Below are 20,948 nucleotides of genomic sequence, written 5' to 3' on the forward strand. Positions count from 1 at the left end.
TTTCAAATTTATTTTATTTCATGTAACCTCATATAATATTAGTACACACAAGCGATATGGCCCAGCTTCGCACGGGATCATTTATGGACCTATGTATAAATGTTCGGGAATATGGTTTTTACGCGGTGAAAGGTAAAATGAATAGGTTCAACGGGCTAGCGTAGGTAGCGATAGATCATTTTTTTACGATTCCCTGGCCTATTTCATACAAGTACAGGATAAACAAACGAACGCATGGTATGAAAAAGGCCAGGAAGTTGTAAAAGATTGTCTTGTATGACCAAAATAATGACAGATTAGTACAATAGGTACCTACCTAACCATTTGCCTGTGCCTGAGTCTACGAAAATATATATTCAATATACAACTAAATTACATATAAATACCTATTAAATTAATTTAAACTAATAATTGAATATAAATCGCCATCGTCGTTTTAATTCAAATTAATTTTAATTTCATTTACAATCTTTAAATTATTTATCTAGATATATAGCAATTTTATTCATTTTAATATAAAACAACCCTACCCACGCACGCCTGTGGCACAGCACAGGAAGTTAGGAAACGGACGTGATGTAAATTAGACGAGCTCTCTATGTCTAGCCGTGTGTGTACTTCGCCTTAGGGCATTTATTTTATTAAATTTTATTAGCCCACAGGTTGTTTTGAAATGTAAATTAATGAAATAACAGTTTTACCTATAAACATTTTCACAACTTATAATATGCTTCATTTTTTAGTAGAGAAACTAATAAAATATTGAAATTAATAAAGGTAGGGACACATTATTTTAAAAAACTATTAACCTTGTCTATTGCCAATGTGGCTGCCGTGCTGCTGTCGTACAAGCATGACGTACAAGCGTCAAGATATGGCGGACGTTTAGTGAAATATATTCGTAAATGTTTATGAAAGTGATAATTAAATGTTAGTTTTAATATTTAAATAACTGTTAATATGAGTAGATATTACGATTACGGTAACGCGATATCATGGTAAGTTGTTTTATGTGTGTGACATCCATATTGTTTATAAAATAAATACGTTTATTGAATGTTTTAATGTTATCGATTTTTAATCAATAGTTACTTAAACTTATTATGATTCATGTTATTAATTACATTCAAATGATTAAAGCCCAATTGAGTATCAACTCGTTGTTCGCAATTAATCTCCTAAATTTGCCATCACAACTTATAAACGTGGTGGTCCTCCTACCTATGTTTTTCTATTCAGGAAATCTGAAAATTTTAATAAATACATCTATAATTTGACCAAACTACTATAAGATGATAACGAGACCGTCTAATATATACTTTAAAATTGTACGGTAATCACAGTGAAAATAAAATAATGAAATTTTTAATAGGCACCTGCATACATTTGAATATTCATTGATCCTAAATTACCTATAAGTTATGTAGATAATAACATTTATTCTCATTTCTGACATTTTACTGGAACTCCCTAGAAACTTTGAATAAATAAGCATCGAAGGTACCTAGGTACCTGTCTAACTAATTATATATATAGGTATTATAATTATTACTGAACCTGTTTTTACATCATGTAATAGATGAGATCTGATATCATCTCTCGAAACATAATAATTAACTGAATAAGAAAGTTTTTCTTTTTAATTTATATATACAAGATTGAATACAGACAATTTACTTTTTAAACCTTGTCTCTAACCAGTGTTATCAACAATAGTTTGTAATTGCACTTGGCTCGGTTTATGTTTAACACTGACTTTGGGGTTCCAAGCCTCTCAGAGATAGGTTTTGCAAGCTCTTAAACTACAATTTCCCTAAAAGGTTGGCATAGTCATGCAACTGAAGCATCATCAAAAATATTCTTTTCCAGCTTTTTCTTTAGATCAAAATCTGTGAAGTAGTTTTTCTGAAAGTCTACAACAAAAATCAATTTTGACAAACTTAATGATTACAATATTAGTAGTACTTGTGCAGGATTTTCATGAGTTTGGAAACATAGTTTATGTTCAAAACAGTAATTCAGCTAAGCTCATTGTAGGTATATAACCTAAATGGAGCTGAGTTATTGTGAATAAATGTTAGAGAAAATATAATTTAAATTGAAAAAAAAAACAGCTATGTCCCATGCATGAATTAATATTCCTACATAGAAAAACCCTATTTAAATTAAAAATTACCTACTGTAGAAATTTTTTTTAGCTTAACATAATTTAGTTTCATTGCTTAACTTGGTTGTAGCAGTAGAAAATTATGTACGTTAGTTTATTTTTGAAAAAAGAAATCAGTGGCATTAATTTAATTATTTTTGTATTAGGATAAGTACTGATACTTCTATGTAGTCTTAATAGTAGGGTAGTAATATACAAACAAGTAATGGAATAGTTTTAATACCAATCCTTACTGTATTTAATAGCAAACCCATATCTAGCTGTGTTCTATTTCGTCCATGTTATACTGATTTTGTTTAGGTATTTAAAAAAAGGCAAAAATCTTTCTGTATGTCTTTTTGTTGCAATAAAATACTTAAAAATTAAACTCTCAGCACATTACAAATTAAGTAATTTATGATTTGTAAAATAATTAAGTTGTTGTACTAAGGTCTTTATTTATAACATCTATATTTCCATAAAAATACATGTGAAGATTTTACCCTTTCTATAAATACAATACAACCAAAACAAATGCAGTATAGACAAGATTAGTTTCAGTGTTAGGTATATCATTGAATTAGTTATTCTAAACATGCAGAATTTTGTGGTGGTCCCATTAGATAGATATACATATAAGACATTTTTTACAAGTTTCTCTACATAGTCAACTCTGATTAGAGTAACTTGTTGTCTTGTCAGTTTTCTGGAAAATTTTAATGACAGGACCTCTTATTTCTCTTACATGTTACCCAACATGTCTTCCAATACTTGTGTCGGTTGTTGAAACCTTTTAATACAATTTCTCTCCATAGCTAAGCTCCTTCACAGCTGCAGTGGAATAATTTATCAATACAAAAAGAGACCGCCATCACTGTTTCCAATCAAAATACCTCCGATTAAGGACATTTTGTGGTTTGTTTAGATAATAAAAGCTGTAAGACATGTTTTAACCATTGATGACTAAAAATGGGTAATTATTCAATTGCAGATGTCATATCGAGCCCCTTTCCCTTTCAACTTTCCAAGCGTAAGAGAAATAAGGAGTTGTTATGCTGAGATGCCCAATGAAGAAATTTTCCAGAAAACCCTTTAACAATTCCACTGTTTTAAGATAGCTTCTGTCCGTTTTCGGACTCGTGAATTTCAGTTGACATGAGTCGGTCGCACGTCAACAATGGTTAAAACACGGTCTTCAGCGAGGGTAGGGAATGCGGCTTCGAGCGCTCCCGCTGAGAATGGGACTTCCGAACTTAGAACACGGCTCAAAACCACAGAGAACGGACACCGCTCGCAAAAGAGCAGCAGTAACAATAGGCAAGTGTCTGTTCCTCTCGCGTTTGCCTCGCACCTAGCTCTTAGCATGTCCAGTGCCTAGCTGCGGTGGTTACACTAGTGCGGGCACCGTTCCATGTTACAGTCAAGCCAACAAGACCTATAAATATCTTAATAATCCTGGTCTTTTTCTATAATATCCCGTTCTTCTATAGCTGTCTTCTTGGCTTGATTCGAAAACATTTTTGGAGCAATTCTACACGTGCCGCACGCCTAAAGCGCTCAGGTTCGCCGGTGATCATCTAGTTCTTAGAAGATATGATGCATGAACCTTTGGAACTGGTGATGGGTCTTAGCTTTAATTTTAACAGCTAACTTGAAACAGTAGCCATAAATTGGTGTCTTCACAGGATGAAATTTGAAGACTACCTAATTGATAAATGAAACTGAATACAACAATATCATGTTTGAAGCATATCAAGGGGATGTTACGGGTCGATTGCAGATTACATGACGTTAATTTGACGTGTTTGGCATGAAGAAATTAATTTAATTTTAAATGTATTTCGTTCGATTCATAGAACTGAAACTTTTGCATTAATAAACTGATTAACTTCACTCAGATTGTCATGTCGAATTAGGCAGTAACGCAATCTCAATCGATCGTAAACGCTCCAGAAAGTGTCGAAGTTGTTGACTATATCGTTCTATCTGCAGGAACAATCAGGCCTTGCCGTCAAGCGGGGCGGGGCACGGCGCGGGGTCGCAGGGCAAGGACCCTCTGGCGCCCGCGTTGCCCGGCTCCCGCAACATGTACCAGCACCCCGCCGTCACTGGGTACAATCCTCAGGACTCCAGGGCGCAGGGCATGTCCGTCACTGTAAGTCGTGTCTGTTAGGTGCATGACCGTGTGCAAGTAGATATGCATCTAGTTTACACTGTTTTGTAGACAATTGATTATTATTGTTTTTTTTTCTAGCTAGATAAAGAGTGGTAAATGTGGATGTTGTGCAATTTCAAAAATATAAAATTGGATGAAGAATTGAATTAAAAACTGACATGTTTGAGTTTGGGCTTTTAATGCATTGCATAAAGCGTAACTTTTGTCCTGTTCGCATATGTTGCATATTTAATAAAAAAATATAGTAATACGACGAATTTAATGATAAACCTTGATTTATCAATAAATTCGTTAGTAGCATTTCTTTTAGACGTATAGTCTTATCTATAAAGAGTAGAAAGTTCTTTATTATTGAACTATGTTTGCCATTACAATAAGAAATAGTAAAATGGATATAATTCGTTGAAAAACGGCCAGTGTTGCTAATCAAGAGGACACAGCGGCCTCATTTATTTTCTATTTTTTATAGTTTGCACATACTACATGTGCAATAGTTACAACCAAGTCATTGCTCCAGCTCCCTCGCACGCTTGGTAGCGTAGAGTTACTATGCCAAATGAACAGAAGTGCATTGACAGGCGCGGCAGAACGCGATGTACGCGGGCAGCATGTACCACGGGTACGCGCACGGCGGCGCCGGCGCCACACTCGCGTCCATGCCGGCGCCCTCCCCCACCGCGCCCCTGACGCCCTTTCCCGTGCATCCTGATGTTAAATTTAAAAAGTAAGTTTATTTACATTGTAGATCCCTGACCGTTTTCGGCTGGTGACTTTGTATAAGACTTCGTTTATTTAAGTATATACCAAAGTCTGTTATGTTTGGCTTATAAGTAAAAAATATAAATTAAAAAGTAAAGTGAAATTAAAAGTTTAGTACAGTAAAAAAGCTTAACCCGTACAGGCCCGTTTTCACATCAAATTTTATATTTATAGTATTTTTTTAAAAAGATACAAACTATGATTTGTTATCTGCATGTAATATTGAATTCAATTACCTCTATGCCAAATCAAAATCTATGTAGTAGTTTCTGATTTTTTTAAAACAAACATACAAATATTTTCTTCTCTTTATAATAATTAGTAAAAATGTGAGTAAATGAACTCTAGTACACCATAACAATAATTAAGAGAACAGAAATTAACTAGGTGTTTTATCGCTAAAAGCGATTTCTTCCAGACAACCAATGTGCAAAATAAAATATCACTTGTTAGCATATTTTTTTTCCCAGACTTCCCTTCTACGACGTGCTGGCCGAGCTGATGAAGCCGTCGACCATGATGCCGATGCAGGCGGGCCGCATGCAGGAAGGCACCTACATATTTCACTTGACGCCACAGCAGGCCACGGAAATCGCCTCGGGCAAGGACATAGTCGGGGCCAGCAATAAGCTAGATTACGTCGTACAGGTACTGCTTTTTACTATTGGTAGGGACTTTGGTTTTGTTGGTTGACAGTGTTTTGTGTTTTAGTCCAACAACTAAGATAGTCATGGGAATATTTTTTCGCCGTTTTACTACTCGGGCAAAAAAACTGATTGGACAGAGTGAAGAAGACTAGTATTTACCTAATAGTACAATGAACAGCAGATCAAGCTATCAACCATATTGGGTGCATATAGCTGTATTGACAAAGCATTAATTTAATAATCGCAAATATTTTCAGTATTTATGGTTAAAACACTAATACCTAGCAATTATAGACATTAAGTCCATTACCACAGTAGATTATTTTAAAGTCTGATAGTAAAATTAATTATCTTTCGTCTTATATCTATATTTATCTATATTTTTAGATATCCTATATAGAAATATATATTAGATTATACTATTAGATATATTGATGTGTTCAATATTGTTTCACAGGCGCAACTGAGATTTTGTCTCCTGGAGACGTCGTGTGAGCAGGAAGACTACTTCCCACCTAGTGTTAATGTTAAAGTAAACAATAAGATGTGTCCACTACCAGTAAGTTATTGTGTTTATTTATTTAATAACATACTTAACAGATTACAATCTTTAACTAGGTAAACAAGCTGATCTAAATTGTAGTCCTAAATGCTTAAAAATAGATTGTTTGGCATTCACTCACTGGCATTCACAGGGCTACATGGCTTGACATTAAAAATAAACAAGATTTATAAATCTATTTGTCGAAGTCAAATCATTTATTCAGAAATTAGACCTTCAATAGCACTTTTTGCGTAAAATTATATTTATTAAAGCTCTTTTCTCACTTTTCTTTTTTTGAAGTAAAAGTAATGCCTAAAGAACAGGTGTACTTTGAATTTGACCAGAAGTTGCACTCAACAGTTATCAATTCTTGAGAAGTTATTAAACATTATATGCCTGTTTTTAAACAGCCAATACCATATCAGGCTATCAGATTAATTGTGATATATCTACTAATAGTCAGGTGACATTGTTTGGGTCACCACGGAAAAGCGTTGAATGGGACTGGCTCAGGACCATAGGAAAAAAGTGGTGCGAAAATAGGGAGGTCTTTCCCAACAGTGGGTTGATGTAGGCATTATCTTCAAATGATGTTGAATGATCTATACATGCTTTAATTCCCCCAACAGAATCCAATCCCAACAAACAAACCAACACCAGAACCAAAGCGGCCACCTCGGCCAGTCAACATATCTTCCCTGGTGAAGCTCTCACCGACTGTAGCGAACACAATCCACGTCTCGTGGGCGTCGGACTTCACACGGGCCTACGTTCTAAGTGTCTTCATGGTCCGGAAGCTGACCTCAGCGGAGCTGCTGCAGAGGTTGAAAAACAAAGGAACCAAGAACCCGGATTATACTCGGTCGTTGAGTGAGTTCATTGAATCTGCTTAAGTTAGTTACCTTAGTTATGGGTCTGCAGAAAGCTGATATAAATTTATTTTATCTTATGACAGAAATACACAATCAACAAAGAATAGATATGTCATCATCTTGGTATATTAAGCTGACTCTGCTGTGCTGTGTTTTGGTGTCTAATAAACATATTATTATGTCTTGCCTCCCACAGTCAAAGAAAAGTTATCAGAAGACTACGACAGCGAAATCGCAACAACTTCTCTTCGCGTCTCCCTCATGTGTCCCCTCGGGAAAATGCGAATGTCGTGTCCGTGTCGGCCGGCGAATTGCCCGCATCTGCAGTGTTTTGATGCGTCGCTTTTCTTGCAAATGAATGAACGGAAACCCACGTGGCTGTGTCCCGTGTGTGACCGCCCAGCTCCTTATGACTCCCTGGTAGTCGACGGGTGAGTTGCACTTCGTTTTATTAAAGTATTTTAGGAATTCACTAACACATCGAAGCCCGCATCTGTAGTTTTTTTTTACAGTACTCGTGTAACTCAGTATTCGACGACCTCCATGGCGTAGCGGTTACCTCTCTTGTCGGCTGGAGGTTTTGTATTCAATTCCAAGCGCAGGAAAATATTCTTACTTTTTCGTGTGCGGTTCTGGATGTGATGTGTCATCATCATCATCGTAGGTACCCTCAGTTCAAGCTTAATGTTGTCGTCGCCCTCGTCAGGTACTTCCAAGAGGTGCTGACGTCGCCGCGGCTGTCGGAGTGCAACGAGATCCAGCTGCACGCGGACGGCAGCTGGTCGGCGCACACGCCGCCGCCGCGCGCGCCCGCCGTCGCCGCGCCCGCCGCCGAGCCCGTCACGCTCATCGCCGACGACCTGGGTGAGACAGATATATACATCCAACTAGGACAAAGGACGAGCGAGAATATTAATCGATGTCGTCCTAGGTTAGACGTATACCTGCCGTGATACAATAATAATTTATTCGAAGCACACACGTACATCACATAAATAATGTGGGGAACAACAGGTATAACACAAGGTTAAAACATAAAAGAAATATCTATCCTTATCCTTACATATTATAAAATAAAGTCCTTTGTCGCCTCTGTCTGTCTGTCGGTTCGCGATAAACTCAAAAACGACGACACGGATTTTCATGCGGTTTTCACCAAAAGATAGTGTAATTCCTGTGGAAGGTTTAGGTACACCTAAACCTTATACATAATTTATTATGTTTCTACCCGAGCGAAGCCGGGACGGGCCGCTAGTATATAGTAAACCATACAGTCGAATAAATAAATAAATATAAATATATTAGGACAAATCACACAGACTGAGCTAGCCCCAAAGTAAATTCGAGACTTGTGTTATGGGATACTAACTCAACGATACTATATTTTATAACAAATACATATATAGATAAACATCCATCATGACCTGACCGGAAATCGAACCCGGGACCTCTCGGTTCAGTGGCAAGAACTTTACCACTGCGCCACCAAGGTCGTCTATATTTATATTCTAAATCAATTTATATTCAAGATATTTTTCTTGGTGGAGTGATTTCCTATATTCTATATACATTAACATGTATAACATTATATACAGAAGTGATACCAGTACCAGAAGGCGGCAACGGCGGCGGCAAACGGGCGGCCGTCGGCGAAGCGCGGGCGCCGAAGCCGGCGGAGGCGGTCGTCGACCTCACCTCGGACTCCGAGGACGAGTTGCCGCTCAAGAGGAAGGTGCCGCAGCCGAAGGCCACGCCGCCGGCACCCGAGTCCTCCATCAAGACGGACGATGGATATTCTTCTAATGGTGAGTTTTAAATTAAAATATTTTATTTATATACAATATTTATTTAAATATATTAAGCAGGCAAGCGAACATGCGACTCATGAAGCTATAGATAACACTGGAACTTTAAAATTTTGTTTAGTCAATTGGTCATCAAACCATTTTTCTATCCAGAAATTATTTCATTTTATATTTCCTTTTATCCTGGAAAAGTTCAACCATCGATTCTCCTTGTCCCCAGCGGAAGCCGTGTCGTCTAGCGGCTACCGGTCGCCGGCGGCCGGGCCGGGCTCCGGCGCCGTGATCTCGCTGGACAGCCCGTCCCCGCCCGCGCCGCACTCGCCGCACTCGCCGCACTCGCCGCGCCGCAACGACGACGACCACGCCGACAGGCAGAACGAGAGATGTGAGTAATACACTGTTCAAATAAAAAACTACTTGAGTTGACGTCGGGCAGGGCCGGTTGTGAAATCACAAACGAATTTTCAAAATTTTAATGTTATTTTTTATTTTTATGCTGACACCGGGCTTTACGGCGTCACAGCCCTGAACACATCCGGGAACATGTGGAGAGAAGCGTTATAATCGAAAACCGTATCGGGTTGCTGGTGTCTATGAGCTGTGTTTGCTCACAGTCAGGCAATTACTCATTTAGTCAGTATGATGTGAAAAAAAAAACACTTTGAATTCAAAGACAAAGCTAGTATAGTTAAATGAGATAGGTGTAGGTTTGTTCATATTTATTTTATTGTTTTTCACTTATATTTTGCACCTACATATAAATTTCTGTTTAGCCTAAAATATGTACACAGGTTGTTACAAAATACCTCCGCACGAAATGTTAACATATGGCACCTTAAGGAGATATTTTGTGCCAAGTTTCAAGTTAATATTAACACTTCTAAAAAGGATACTCGTTAAAGGACGCTTTCGTATAAGAATGAGTTTGTTTATTTATATATACTTTATAGTGGACGCGACTGATGACTACTTTTTAGAAGAGTTTTACTTACATATATTTATTTTAATTTTTATAGCAGGTATACCCTTTTTGTCATTTTCAGAACGTAATTTTTTAAATAGATTGTGTAATTCCTGAGTAAGGTTCAGGTGTATAATTTATTAGTATAATTTATTGTTTTACCCGGGAGAAGGGATTGGCCGCTAGTCTGTGCTATCTATACTTATTATTATAAAGAGGTAAGCGTTTGTGAGTTTGTATGTTTGGGCAATCTCCGAAACTACCTAACCTATTTCAAAAATTATTTCATCATTAGAAAGGTACATTATCCAAGATTTCTATAGGCTATTTTATCTCCAAATTCCGGGCAACATCTAGTAATTAATAAAGTATAAATAAATAAAATATGTCCATACAGGTACAAGCAACACCAGTGAGCGCGATGACAGCGATGCGGCGGCGGCGCACTGGCAGCCGTACGCTGAGACTGATGCCAATATGGAAAACTATAGAAGGTAATAATGGCTGAGGCGTGTGGTCCCGCCCTGGAATATAATACAGAGTCACGTCTTCATCCCTTACGGGGTAGACAGCCATGAATGGCATTAGTAATTAGCTACTTCTAACTAGGCACATCAATTCATATGGAGTTTGTATGACAGTAAATAATTGTGACGTCACCGATTTTGGAGTCAAAAAGCATTTATAATATACTTGAATGAGACCAAAAAAATTGTAAATCTATAAAAATAGTGAATAGTAAATTCATAAAACTGATCAATTAAAGTGGCATTTCATTAATGTATATGGTTATTTAAATACCTATGCCGTCGTAGGCGCTCATTAGCTGACCACTTCTCTCATCTAAAAAATGACATTTAAAAAAATATATAGTTGTAAAAATTAGATTTTTTAATTTAAAAAATATGAGTTTAAAACAATACTTTCTATCAACAGATACTGACTACGGGAGAAGAGTGGTCGCCCCTCTTACGTCAGCGGCCATTCTTCCGAAGACGATCAAGAACCTAACTACCCCGAGGTGCCGCTGCTTCCGCCTTGAGAGACCAGCCATTATAGTGACGAATTCAAAAATGGCGGGATATTTTACATTTTTTAATGCAGACGGCTTTCGAAATCATGCAGTAAACCCGATATACATATACAAGTAAAACGCGCAAGGAGCTGACATGTGCAATGATTTTGACATGCTTGTATATACAGTGGCACGTGCCAGTAGCTGGAATGCATGATCATCATCATCTGCAGCCCTCCGTGACCCACTGCTGGGCATAGGCCTTCCGTCTACGCCAACCACTTCTCTCAATGGCAGGTGTACATTTACTAGTATATGTATTTCCGCTGATAGATCTGAAAAAGCAAAATTCACAATTTGAGTCGAAACTGATTCTTAGTTACCATAATCTTTATTTAACCATAATTAAAAACATTTTGGGAGTTGTATCGGCTCATTAGAAGAAACAAAGCAGCAATGTTGTATGCCTGATTAATATTTTGCACGCCATTTTTTATTCGTTTCTCGTATGGCGCGTTGTAACGTCTAATATGGTGTCGGCGGCCAGTATTTACAAATGATTGATCTGCAGTGTATGTAGTTAATATGTAATAATTAAGCTACAGCTGCCCATTTAAACGCAGCATTTACTGTGTTGCGTTATCTTTCCAATTCCCCCAAATGTAGATGAAAATAGGAGTCGAATTATTAGGTATATTTTACAAGCAACATATTTTCCTTTAATCGTGTAAAAAAATCACTAGACAAGCTAATGCGCTTAAAATGATACTGAATTCCTGATCTTGTCAAAATATCTTCTTTTTCATGATAGATCCAAGTCAAGATTTGGCTGCGATGATTTTCAAGCTTTTTGCTCATGGATGGTCGTGTTAAAAATGTCTACACAAATCCAAATATTATATACCATCAGAGTGACTACTACTATCTTAGTGATGTGAACACCTGCTGCAAATCAGTGATAATATTCTAAAGGGACTGCAATGAACTGTTCCAGAATATACTTTTCTAGGACCTAGGATATTGTTTATTTTAATGTGAATTTATTCACTAAGTTAGATTGTAGTTAAATTCCGGATCTATTTAATTTGAACACAAGTTAGGATTATATTTCGTTTGGTGGTGAATGACCCGCCGATTTTTTTGTGTCTCTGTATTCATTTCCCAAAAATATTTTTTATGTTACGTACGAAATTATTGTAATATTTCAGTACCTAATAAATAAGTTTACAGAAATCAGTTAAGTGATAGATTAAATACGTGAAAATAAGCACGATAAAAAAATTCTCTATGACTCAGCTAATACCGCGAATGTACAGATGAAATTGCTGTTCTAAACTCTGGAATCTAATTTATTTATATGTAAGGTGTAGGTTAATAAAACTAATTGTAGGCCAAATAGTCAAAATTGTAATTCTAGCTGTCTTTGTTTAGATTTTATATGGACCGCGACAAAATGAGTCTTCAGGAACGTATTCCTAATGATTTTGAGTATTTAGTCGTTAGAGTCACCATTGCGATACGGCCACTCTTCCAAACACGTTCGTCGATGTAAGAAGTAACAATAAATGTAAATATGCTCACTAATTTGTTTCATTTAGTGTCCCAGGTTATATTTACTCGCATCAAACAGCTAATGAACGACATAAAATCAAGGTTCTAATAGAAATCCGAAAATGCTTGCTAGGAAACCGAAAACCTTTGCCATATATCGAACACAAATAACCAGCAGCAGACAAGCAAGCAGAATTTTCCTCGAACCTCCACAAGAGTAGCAATAATCCTCTCAGTAGAAGAGAATGAAAAGTAGGTAGGTATTATAAAAAACTTGCTTTTAATAAAGTTCATATTTTATAGTTATGATTTAGTTTTACAATGTATAATACTTTAATATAAATTATTATAATAAATAAACCAGACATCTATACAGGGTTACTCGTATTTAACGCATAACCTTCCAAAAGCGCATAAGGTACACAGAGACTAACATCTTTTGTTCTATGACTTGTCTAAACTTAATAATTTACGTAAACGTTACCTCTATGCTGAGATTAATCTCTATGTTCGATTCCGCTACATAACGCTTCTGTCTGTACTGTCTCGTGTTGCTTGGCTATTAGATTGCTTTTTTTATATATGAAAATAAACTATGAATCACAAGAAGTCGTTGAATAAAAGTTGCTTGTTTTGATATACCCAAGTAGTTTTTAGGAGGTTTTGCGTTTGATACCTGTAACCCTGTATACCTATTGCTCTAGTCAACTGAGACCAGCTGCACCTAGCTGTAGCCGATATCGGAGTTTAGCCGTCACAGGCTTAGCTTGCAAGTAAGTATAGGCAGGCTACAAGACCAAGCAGGGCGTGTAACAAAACAACGGACAGGTGGTATAATAGGTATATAGGATGGTAGCATAGTATAGCAGTCCCAACACGATGGGTTCATCGTAGCCTGACGAATGAAATGACAATGACCTTTCGCTTTAATTAACTGCTATTATTTAATGAATGAGCGACCATGCCGCCAAACGTATACAATCGTTATCTATTCAACGTGGATCAATCCAAGATAGCAGCAGTGCGTTACGACGCCGATTGTGCCTTGTATGCGAACTGAACTCAAAGCCCTTCTCGTATTTTTATTCCTCCCGCTGCATCGTAAAAACTCTCACATCCTTTTCGCTCTTGACGGTTTGTAATATAGTCGCCTTGCTCACTCTCGCACCTCGCCGGCCAGCCGAGGGACACGTCGCTCGCTTCGCCCAAGTTCCGTGGTCGCCCGCCGACTCCGATCGGCGCTGACGTGATGTGTTGTGACGTTGCTACGCTCGTGTTTTTAATGTGAAATCACCAGTGTTATTTGTTTATACTCCACATAACAACCCTAAGATTGACTAGCATTCGGCAGGATTTCATATATTGACAGTGTAGTGTTCTCGGACGAGTGAAATTGTGTGCCAACAACGAATACTGTTGTTAAACGGGTCGGTTTCGTTTATGTGCTGAATGGTGATTAAAAGTAATTTACTTTTACTGTGTTGAGGGCCGGTGCGTATCGATCGTATTTTGGAAAACAGAGCTGTGGATTTTTGAGGAGACAAGCTGGTGCAGGCAGTAGGTAAGTCGAACTTGATATAATCTTTTGTGGAGTGGCGATGACCGGTGTCGGCGGGCGGCGAGGAAGCCCTTGGTGCGAAGCAAGCTACTGCGCGGGGAGTGATACGATACCCATCCTATCCAATTTTATGAGTTTATGACTGTTTAAATACCTATAGAGGCAAATACTCTTTCTATTGGTAGCACATTGGTAGTAAGTAGGTAAGTAAGAAGGTACGTATACCTACTTTCATACTTGGGAAAACCTTGCTGACACTATAGGTATAGGATGGGTATAGGTATCTACGTTCCTTGTCGTTCGTCAGATACCTATGTATGTAGGTATAATGTTTGTCAATGAAGCACAAGAAAGCATAAAGGAACACCTTTTCTGATGTACCTAATACTATCTAATTGAAAGGATCGGACCAAATGGAAATAATGGAGGGGAGGGAGGCGTTTGCCTGTAAATAATAAATAATACAAATTTAGGTTTTGATTTCGATAAGATGGCTAGCTATTTAATTAAACGGCCATTTTAACGTGCTAGCTGCGACATGCTAGATACTAGATTAGTAGGTATAAATATACACATTAATTAGGTGCTACATAAATACACGTAGGACTAGGAAGGATTTACCTACTATCAATTTTATGTATAGGTAACAGTAACAGATTCTACCTAATAAATGGCACGAACGAATCACCGAAACGGGTACCTACCAATATGTTTGATGCCAATGCACACCATAGCGAAATGATCTATATTCCAACGTTATAGAGTTCATGAAAAGATTATAAAACCGTTGATTACAAAGAAAAATCGGATGCCCAAAAAAATTGGGAATTGATTTATAGAATCACGTACCTATTGTTCTTTATATCTACGCATTCGTTATCATTATAGTTAAGTATTGAATAAAGCACTGGACCAAATGTAAGTATCTGTCATAGTTACATACATTCTATTTGGATAAGTACCTACCAAATTAAGTGTCCTATATGAATCGGTGGTGGTCTGACGCCCGGCTGTGAACTGAAATATTCCAGGTTCGAATCCTACTCGTATAAGTACCTACCTACGTACCTACACATAAGTATGGTTACTACTTTAGGCCCCACCATCCATTGTCGTTACATCACACGTCTCAGATGCACCTAATCCACAAAACAATCTTCACTATCTACCTAGGTACCTAACAAACTACCTAACTACCTAGAATAACTATAGAACACACATGTAAAAATATTGTAACTTGTAACCTAAGGTTGTAACACAGACATTGTGTAATGTGTTGCTGGTTAGAAACAAGAAAAACCAATTAGTGAGATAGTTATTTTAACTTGAAAGAGAAATCCTAATTATGTGTTTCTCTCTGCGTTTCTTCTTTCGGTAGCGGCAGTTCAGAATAATCTTGTTGGTATGGTATTATAGGTATTCATCATCGTAAAGTTATACCCAAATGCAATCACAATCGAATTACCTATTTGTTCGTACCTACTCATTTTTCCTGCGGAGCTTTGAACCGTGCTGTATTGCTGTGCCTGAAAAAGCCAAGGGTGTAATTAGGTATGGGATCAAACTTGTATGGCATGCACCTTTTTATCACTCTAATTTCTCAGGGAATAAATGTATGGCTATTTCGCCTGGCATAAGGAGCAAAGTCAAAAATTCCTTATGCGAAGTGGAGGGGAAAAAGTAGGAATATAGACCTGGAAGTCTCGGGAAAAATTCTCAGATGAGAAGGACATTGTGCCTATAGCTGCTGAATGTATTTAAATAAATCACGACATCGAAGTTGCTAAAATGCAAAAGGCCGTATAAGGGCGGCTTGCAAACTGCAGCAAAACCTAATCATTAATATTTCATTACCGCTGACATTTGTATGGCAGCAATAGCGCAATTATTGCAAACGTTGACCATACAAAATACCAAGCAGACTAGAAAATATACACTACCTTTTTATTTGCAATATTCTAGTCCAGTGACAGTGCTACTATAAGATATACTTTTATAATAGTCTTGGACTTACACCAAGTCGGTATTAGTAGCTAGTTTCCCAAAGACAGATAGATCATTGTCGCATAGGTATATTCAGTCACATAAGTGTGACATAAAATAGAAACTCAACGAATAAGTATTATTAGATAAATCGGTGAAAACTAATTGGAGCCCTAGATGGGAGTCGCGTCGAGTCCCGGCTAATAGCCGCGTTCTGAGTAATGTCCTGCCCTAATGGGATAATGGCGCGACGCCCGAAATATAAACCGACCGAATCGACGGCGCGCCGCGCCGTGTCAACACGCGGCGGCTATTGCGATCACCGTTGGGGCGAATAAATAAATAAATTAACATTGCAGAAGAATATCTTGAGAAATCATGCGTTTTCTCTCTCATCTAGACGATTTCCCGGTTCCATTCTCGGTTAAAGAGCGCGAGTGCTCCGATTTCCCTATTTTCATTCTCCACTTCGCGTGGTTTTCGGTATCTTTCTATCCTATTCTGTTTTAGGACAAAACATGACGAAGTGTGGATTTATTCCTGTCATATTCGATCTCAATTGTATCTAGAATGTCCTTATGGACATTCTAGACTTAAAAAGTCTTGCCAAACGAATCTCGAAATAGGGTTTAACTGTTTGAACCGTTGTTGTTTGAACATATAAATCTTGAAACATAATTCCGTACATACCAGAAGGAGAAAATAAAAATAACATCCTCATTTGGGGATTAGGTACCCTAAAATATATGTATAAGGATATAACATAAATTCAATGATTTTATTATTCTGTACAGTATTTCATTTTACCTATCAATTCGATAAGGTTATCCATAGATACCAGTCCTTTATATTCTGTCTAAATATAAATAAATAAAAAATGTTGTTTAGCACACCAGCAACGTTTCTATAAATGCTATCTAAATGTAAAATGTTATTCAGGTTTTAATGCAGCATGACATGCTCCAAGATTCTACGAATGTATACATCTAGAAGTACAAGTATATTAAAACAAATTGTAAAAACGCCGCAACAACCACCCGTGCCATGAATATACTACGTAAGTTAATATGTATAAGTCATAGGCGTTGCCCGAAAATCCACCCGCGGCGAAAGTAACCTTCGTTACTTCTCCAGCTCTCTACCTATCTCCACATAAATAACCACATCTCTCCACCAAGTTTTGACGTGAAAGAAGGACAAACAAACACACTTTCACAATTATAAGTAAGTTGGAAGAATGTATATGGATTGGCATTCCAGACATAGACCAAGAGCTAGTAATTACCTAGAATAGTTAGTTCTGTGATAACGTGCATAAGATATTCATAATTACTCATGAATATTAATAAACAACGTACTTCATGCTAATTGTTTTCATTATTATGAAAGTTTATCTCAGCATTGCTTTAATTTAATATCTTCATGACTAAAAGCAATTAAATTATCAATTAGCATCGCGACACGATATTCCTCTTATAATATACTATATAGAATTTATATTTTATTGAGATGTAAATAATATATTTTATCGTGTTCAAAGTCCATTGGAGTGACTACATATTGTGTAGTCGAGTGTTTGAAGTGTTCTTGGCTGCTTTTGAAGTGCCGTGTGGTGCTCAAAAGTGATAAGTAAACAACTGAAGATGTGTCGGAAAAATGTGGTAAACAAAGATATTCGGTTGGTGTGGAGCACCAAAGCTAAGAGGGGTGTGACTCCACGGACATTGTATGAGTAGTTAGGTGACACTAAAACTGACATTTGAGTATGAGTAGTTAAGTGACACTAAAACTGACATTTGAATCCTTACTAGTGCTATTTGTAATTGTGCTTAAAAGTTTGTGAGGATGTATGTGTCTACATGTATGTTTGTTACTCTTTCACGCAAAATTAGGATCATTATGAAATTTGGTAACGGTTTGGTAGAATATAACCTTGAATAACGCATAGGGTAATTTTTATTCCAAAATTCACGGGAGCGTAGCCTCGGGGCGCAACTAGTATTGCATATACTAACATTCACATCTAAATTTATTATGCTGAATATCTAAGTTGTAATATATGCATTTTATGCTATTTTCTGCAATTTTGCAACGCGAAGGAGTCAAAGAGCATATATGAGTGGAGTGACGTGAAAATTTATTGATTTTGCTACTAATAAATAAACACGGCTTATTTCTACAAGCATAAAACCTGATGCTAATGACCCTTGGTATATTAAGCAGTAGACACGTATAGAAACAATGCAATAAATATTATATTCCCAACTATTACTTATGAACTCGTTTTTAAGCGCTTTATCCCCGTGAGGTGAGCTAGTAATAACTTAGTCGAGCTTAGCTCTCGTACTAATATTTTTAATCCGACTACAGAAGGAGAAGAGTTATAAGTTTAGCGTATGCGTGTATCTGTATGTCTGTCCGTGCCATCATAGCAACAAAACGGCTGAAACTTGAGAGTGTTCTTAGCTATGTTTGCAAAATGTATGTACAGCCAAGCTGTTTGTAGTATGGAGAAGGACATAGGAGAATCATCCCGGAAAAATAACTGTCCCCGTGGGAAATTTCCGCGGGCGAAGCCGCAAGCAAAAGCTAGTTATTTATAATAGTATAATGTTTACTGCCCACACTATTGATCGGATCAACATGGCATATCGCATAGAACAATGGCTTTCTCAGAACTCCGTATTTAGTTCCGGATGTTGGGTCGTGCTAAAGTTGCGTCTCTCCCACGTAGCTGTGTGCCAATTTAGCTTCTCCTCATATATATCTGCCAATTTAGATATTATTTTTTAATAACTTGATTACTTAATATTTTTTCGTTCTCGTTAAAGTAAATAATTTTCTAGTATTCTATTTAGGAATGCTTATTGACTCATTATAATGAGTCAAAAAGCTGTGACTATAGTAACGTCACTTCGACATCACTGTTGTACAAGTTCCATATAAATTATTGTTTTTTATATATTTATAAAAGTGTATGATTTGATTCGTTATAGTCTATTTCTTCCATTGACAATGCTCTAACGTTACTAATGGAGTGTTACATGTTTTTTACGAATACATAGAAAAATCAAAACCTATCTGTGGCATTTCTAAATAATAATATAAGTTTTTTTTTACAAAAATGACATTTTTAACACAAGTTTCTATTGTTGTCAGAGAGATATTATTTAATTCAATGAGCAGTAAATCGATGAGGAGTTCCCACGTCTGGAGCCGTCCCTGGGAGCACTATTAGGTTATGCTTATCAAAATAATGCATTGTCATCCAAACTAAGCGTATGTACAAAATTTCAGCTCAATCGATTGAAGATATCTGCTTCAAATTTAAGTTGCAAGATTCCACCCAAGACTTAGGGATATAGTAGGTTCATTGCAAGTTAAATAAAAGCTACTAAAATAGAACTAACTATTTTGCTAACGGCGAGTGTAACCAGGTAGACATGAGTGCAGTGGCTACTACGTAATGCAGTCATTGTCCGGCTGCAGCCATCACTACATTCAACAATACCGTATGCATTTTGCCTTTGTGCAGCCTAACTTCACTCTTCATACTTAATTCAGCCACATAAGTAGTTGTAGCATATCAAATTTATTGAAGTAGGGTCGTGAAATCACAGGTTTTAAACCTACCGTGCTTCAAGATCGTGAGCATGGTACTTTTAATAAACGAACTTACCACCTGTCTGAAAATGTTTATACGCTAGTGTCAATATATTTATAAAATAAATGAATAAATTATTGTATTTGCCAGGCGACCTAACTCAGACTGATCACAATTGTGTGAAATGATGGACCCAAAAAGCCTACACCGTGTTTGGTGTTACAACAACAAAAGAGAAAAATGATATTAGCTATCTACGTGAATGTTAGCACTCCACCCCAAGGCTTATACTAACATTAAAACAACTATCCAATTATTATAAATTGTCCTAAATAGATATGATTGACATTTACGATTGGTCAAAGAGTATAAGACAAATTGGTTTTCAGGCTTCCATTGAAAAGAACCGGTTGCGTCCACCGCACCGGTAAGACACAAACACTGCCAAAGCCGATGAATCCTATTGAATCATTTGAGACATATTTGGGACACTTTTACCTCAATGCAATGTAATAAGTATTAATGTTCTAATGAATTTTATTCGCTATTCGCATTATGCTGTAATCATTGCTCATAGTTTTTAATTTAGGCCATTACATTAGTTCACATATTAGTTTTAGGGCTTCATTGTTCAGGTAAATGATGATTTACTTATGTTACTTTGTTAGCTATCGATATTATGAGTCAATGTCAAAATTGGAAAAGACAAAAGTATTATGCATTTCATAATAGCAAAAGGTAAGGTCATACATGCTCTACGGTGTCACGTACGTATAATGATCGCAGTTACATTACAACTGAGAATTATAGATACAGCCTTTAACTCGAGAAGAGGAGGTATACACGCTAATGTCAATCCAAACGTCTGTAAACAGCGTGACCTTTATGAGTCTATTACATAACAAAAACATGCGTTTTAATGTAATCTACACGCTGTATCAAGCACAATTTACATTTGTAAAAGGTGGAACGACAATAATGGAAAGTTAAAAAAGGACAATTGATTGCTGATTCGCGGGACGAAGCGTAGTAGTCATGTATATTACTACAGTAATGGTTTGCCTTTCAAAATACATAAATGCAATCGACTGTTGGAATGGAATGTTTAAACATTGGCTCGTTAGTGCCGGCTTCGAATTTGTTTTTTCGGCGATACCAGCGCCGCGGGGCCCAGCGGGCGGTCTACAAACTACAACACACATTTGCTTTGTGCTCACTACACGAACCTTAGTTGCTCCCTTTCGTGGAAATACTCATTGTACACAGTACTTATTGCCTCGCTCTTTGTGCCACGTTCAAGAATAGATTTGCAGTGGCCAGAGGGAAT

The 20,948-nt window shown here is 37.0% G+C and overlaps 2 protein-coding genes across 7 annotated transcripts in view; both read left to right on the forward strand.

Annotated features, from left to right (window-relative positions):
- Positions 1–825: 825 nt before the first annotated feature.
- Su(var)2-10 (Suppressor of variegation 2-10) lies at positions 826–12,505 on the forward strand. Of its 3 annotated transcripts, none has more exons than XM_053758320.2 (13): positions 837–998; positions 3,297–3,463; positions 4,139–4,301; positions 4,910–5,046; positions 5,552–5,729; positions 6,186–6,287; positions 6,902–7,142; positions 7,341–7,575; positions 7,851–8,008; positions 8,740–8,949; positions 9,170–9,334; positions 10,308–10,404; positions 10,847–12,505. In XM_053758320.2, the coding sequence occupies exons 2-13, from the start codon at positions 3,324–3,326 to the stop codon at positions 10,851–10,853; spliced, it is 1,833 nt and encodes a 610-aa protein (XP_053614295.1). In that variant the 5' UTR covers positions 837–998; positions 3,297–3,323; the 3' UTR covers positions 10,854–12,505. The 3 variants fall into 3 exon arrangements, with proteins under 3 accessions (XP_053614296.1, XP_053614295.1, XP_053614294.1); XM_053758319.2 differs by having other exon boundaries at positions 838–998; positions 4,901–5,046; XM_053758321.1 differs by lacking the exon at positions 3,297–3,463 and having other exon boundaries at positions 826–998; positions 4,901–5,046.
- A 1,170-nt stretch (positions 12,506–13,675) lies between these two features.
- The window catches only part of LOC128677843 (zinc finger protein 608-like), an 87,416-nt gene continuing 80,143 nt past the window's right edge, over positions 13,676–20,948 (forward strand). For 2 of the 4 annotated variants that reach the window (XM_053758989.2, XM_053758987.2), the window contains exon 1: positions 13,676–14,037. The gene's annotated coding sequence lies outside the window, so the exon portion shown is untranslated. The remainder of the gene's footprint in view (positions 14,038–20,948) is intronic. The other 2 variants (XM_053758985.1, XM_053758988.1) reach the window with 1 other exon arrangement.

Source organism: Plodia interpunctella, chromosome 18 (genome assembly GCF_027563975.2).
Source record: "Plodia interpunctella isolate USDA-ARS_2022_Savannah chromosome 18, ilPloInte3.2, whole genome shotgun sequence".
NCBI classification, from domain to species: domain Eukaryota; kingdom Metazoa; phylum Arthropoda; class Insecta; order Lepidoptera; family Pyralidae; genus Plodia; species Plodia interpunctella.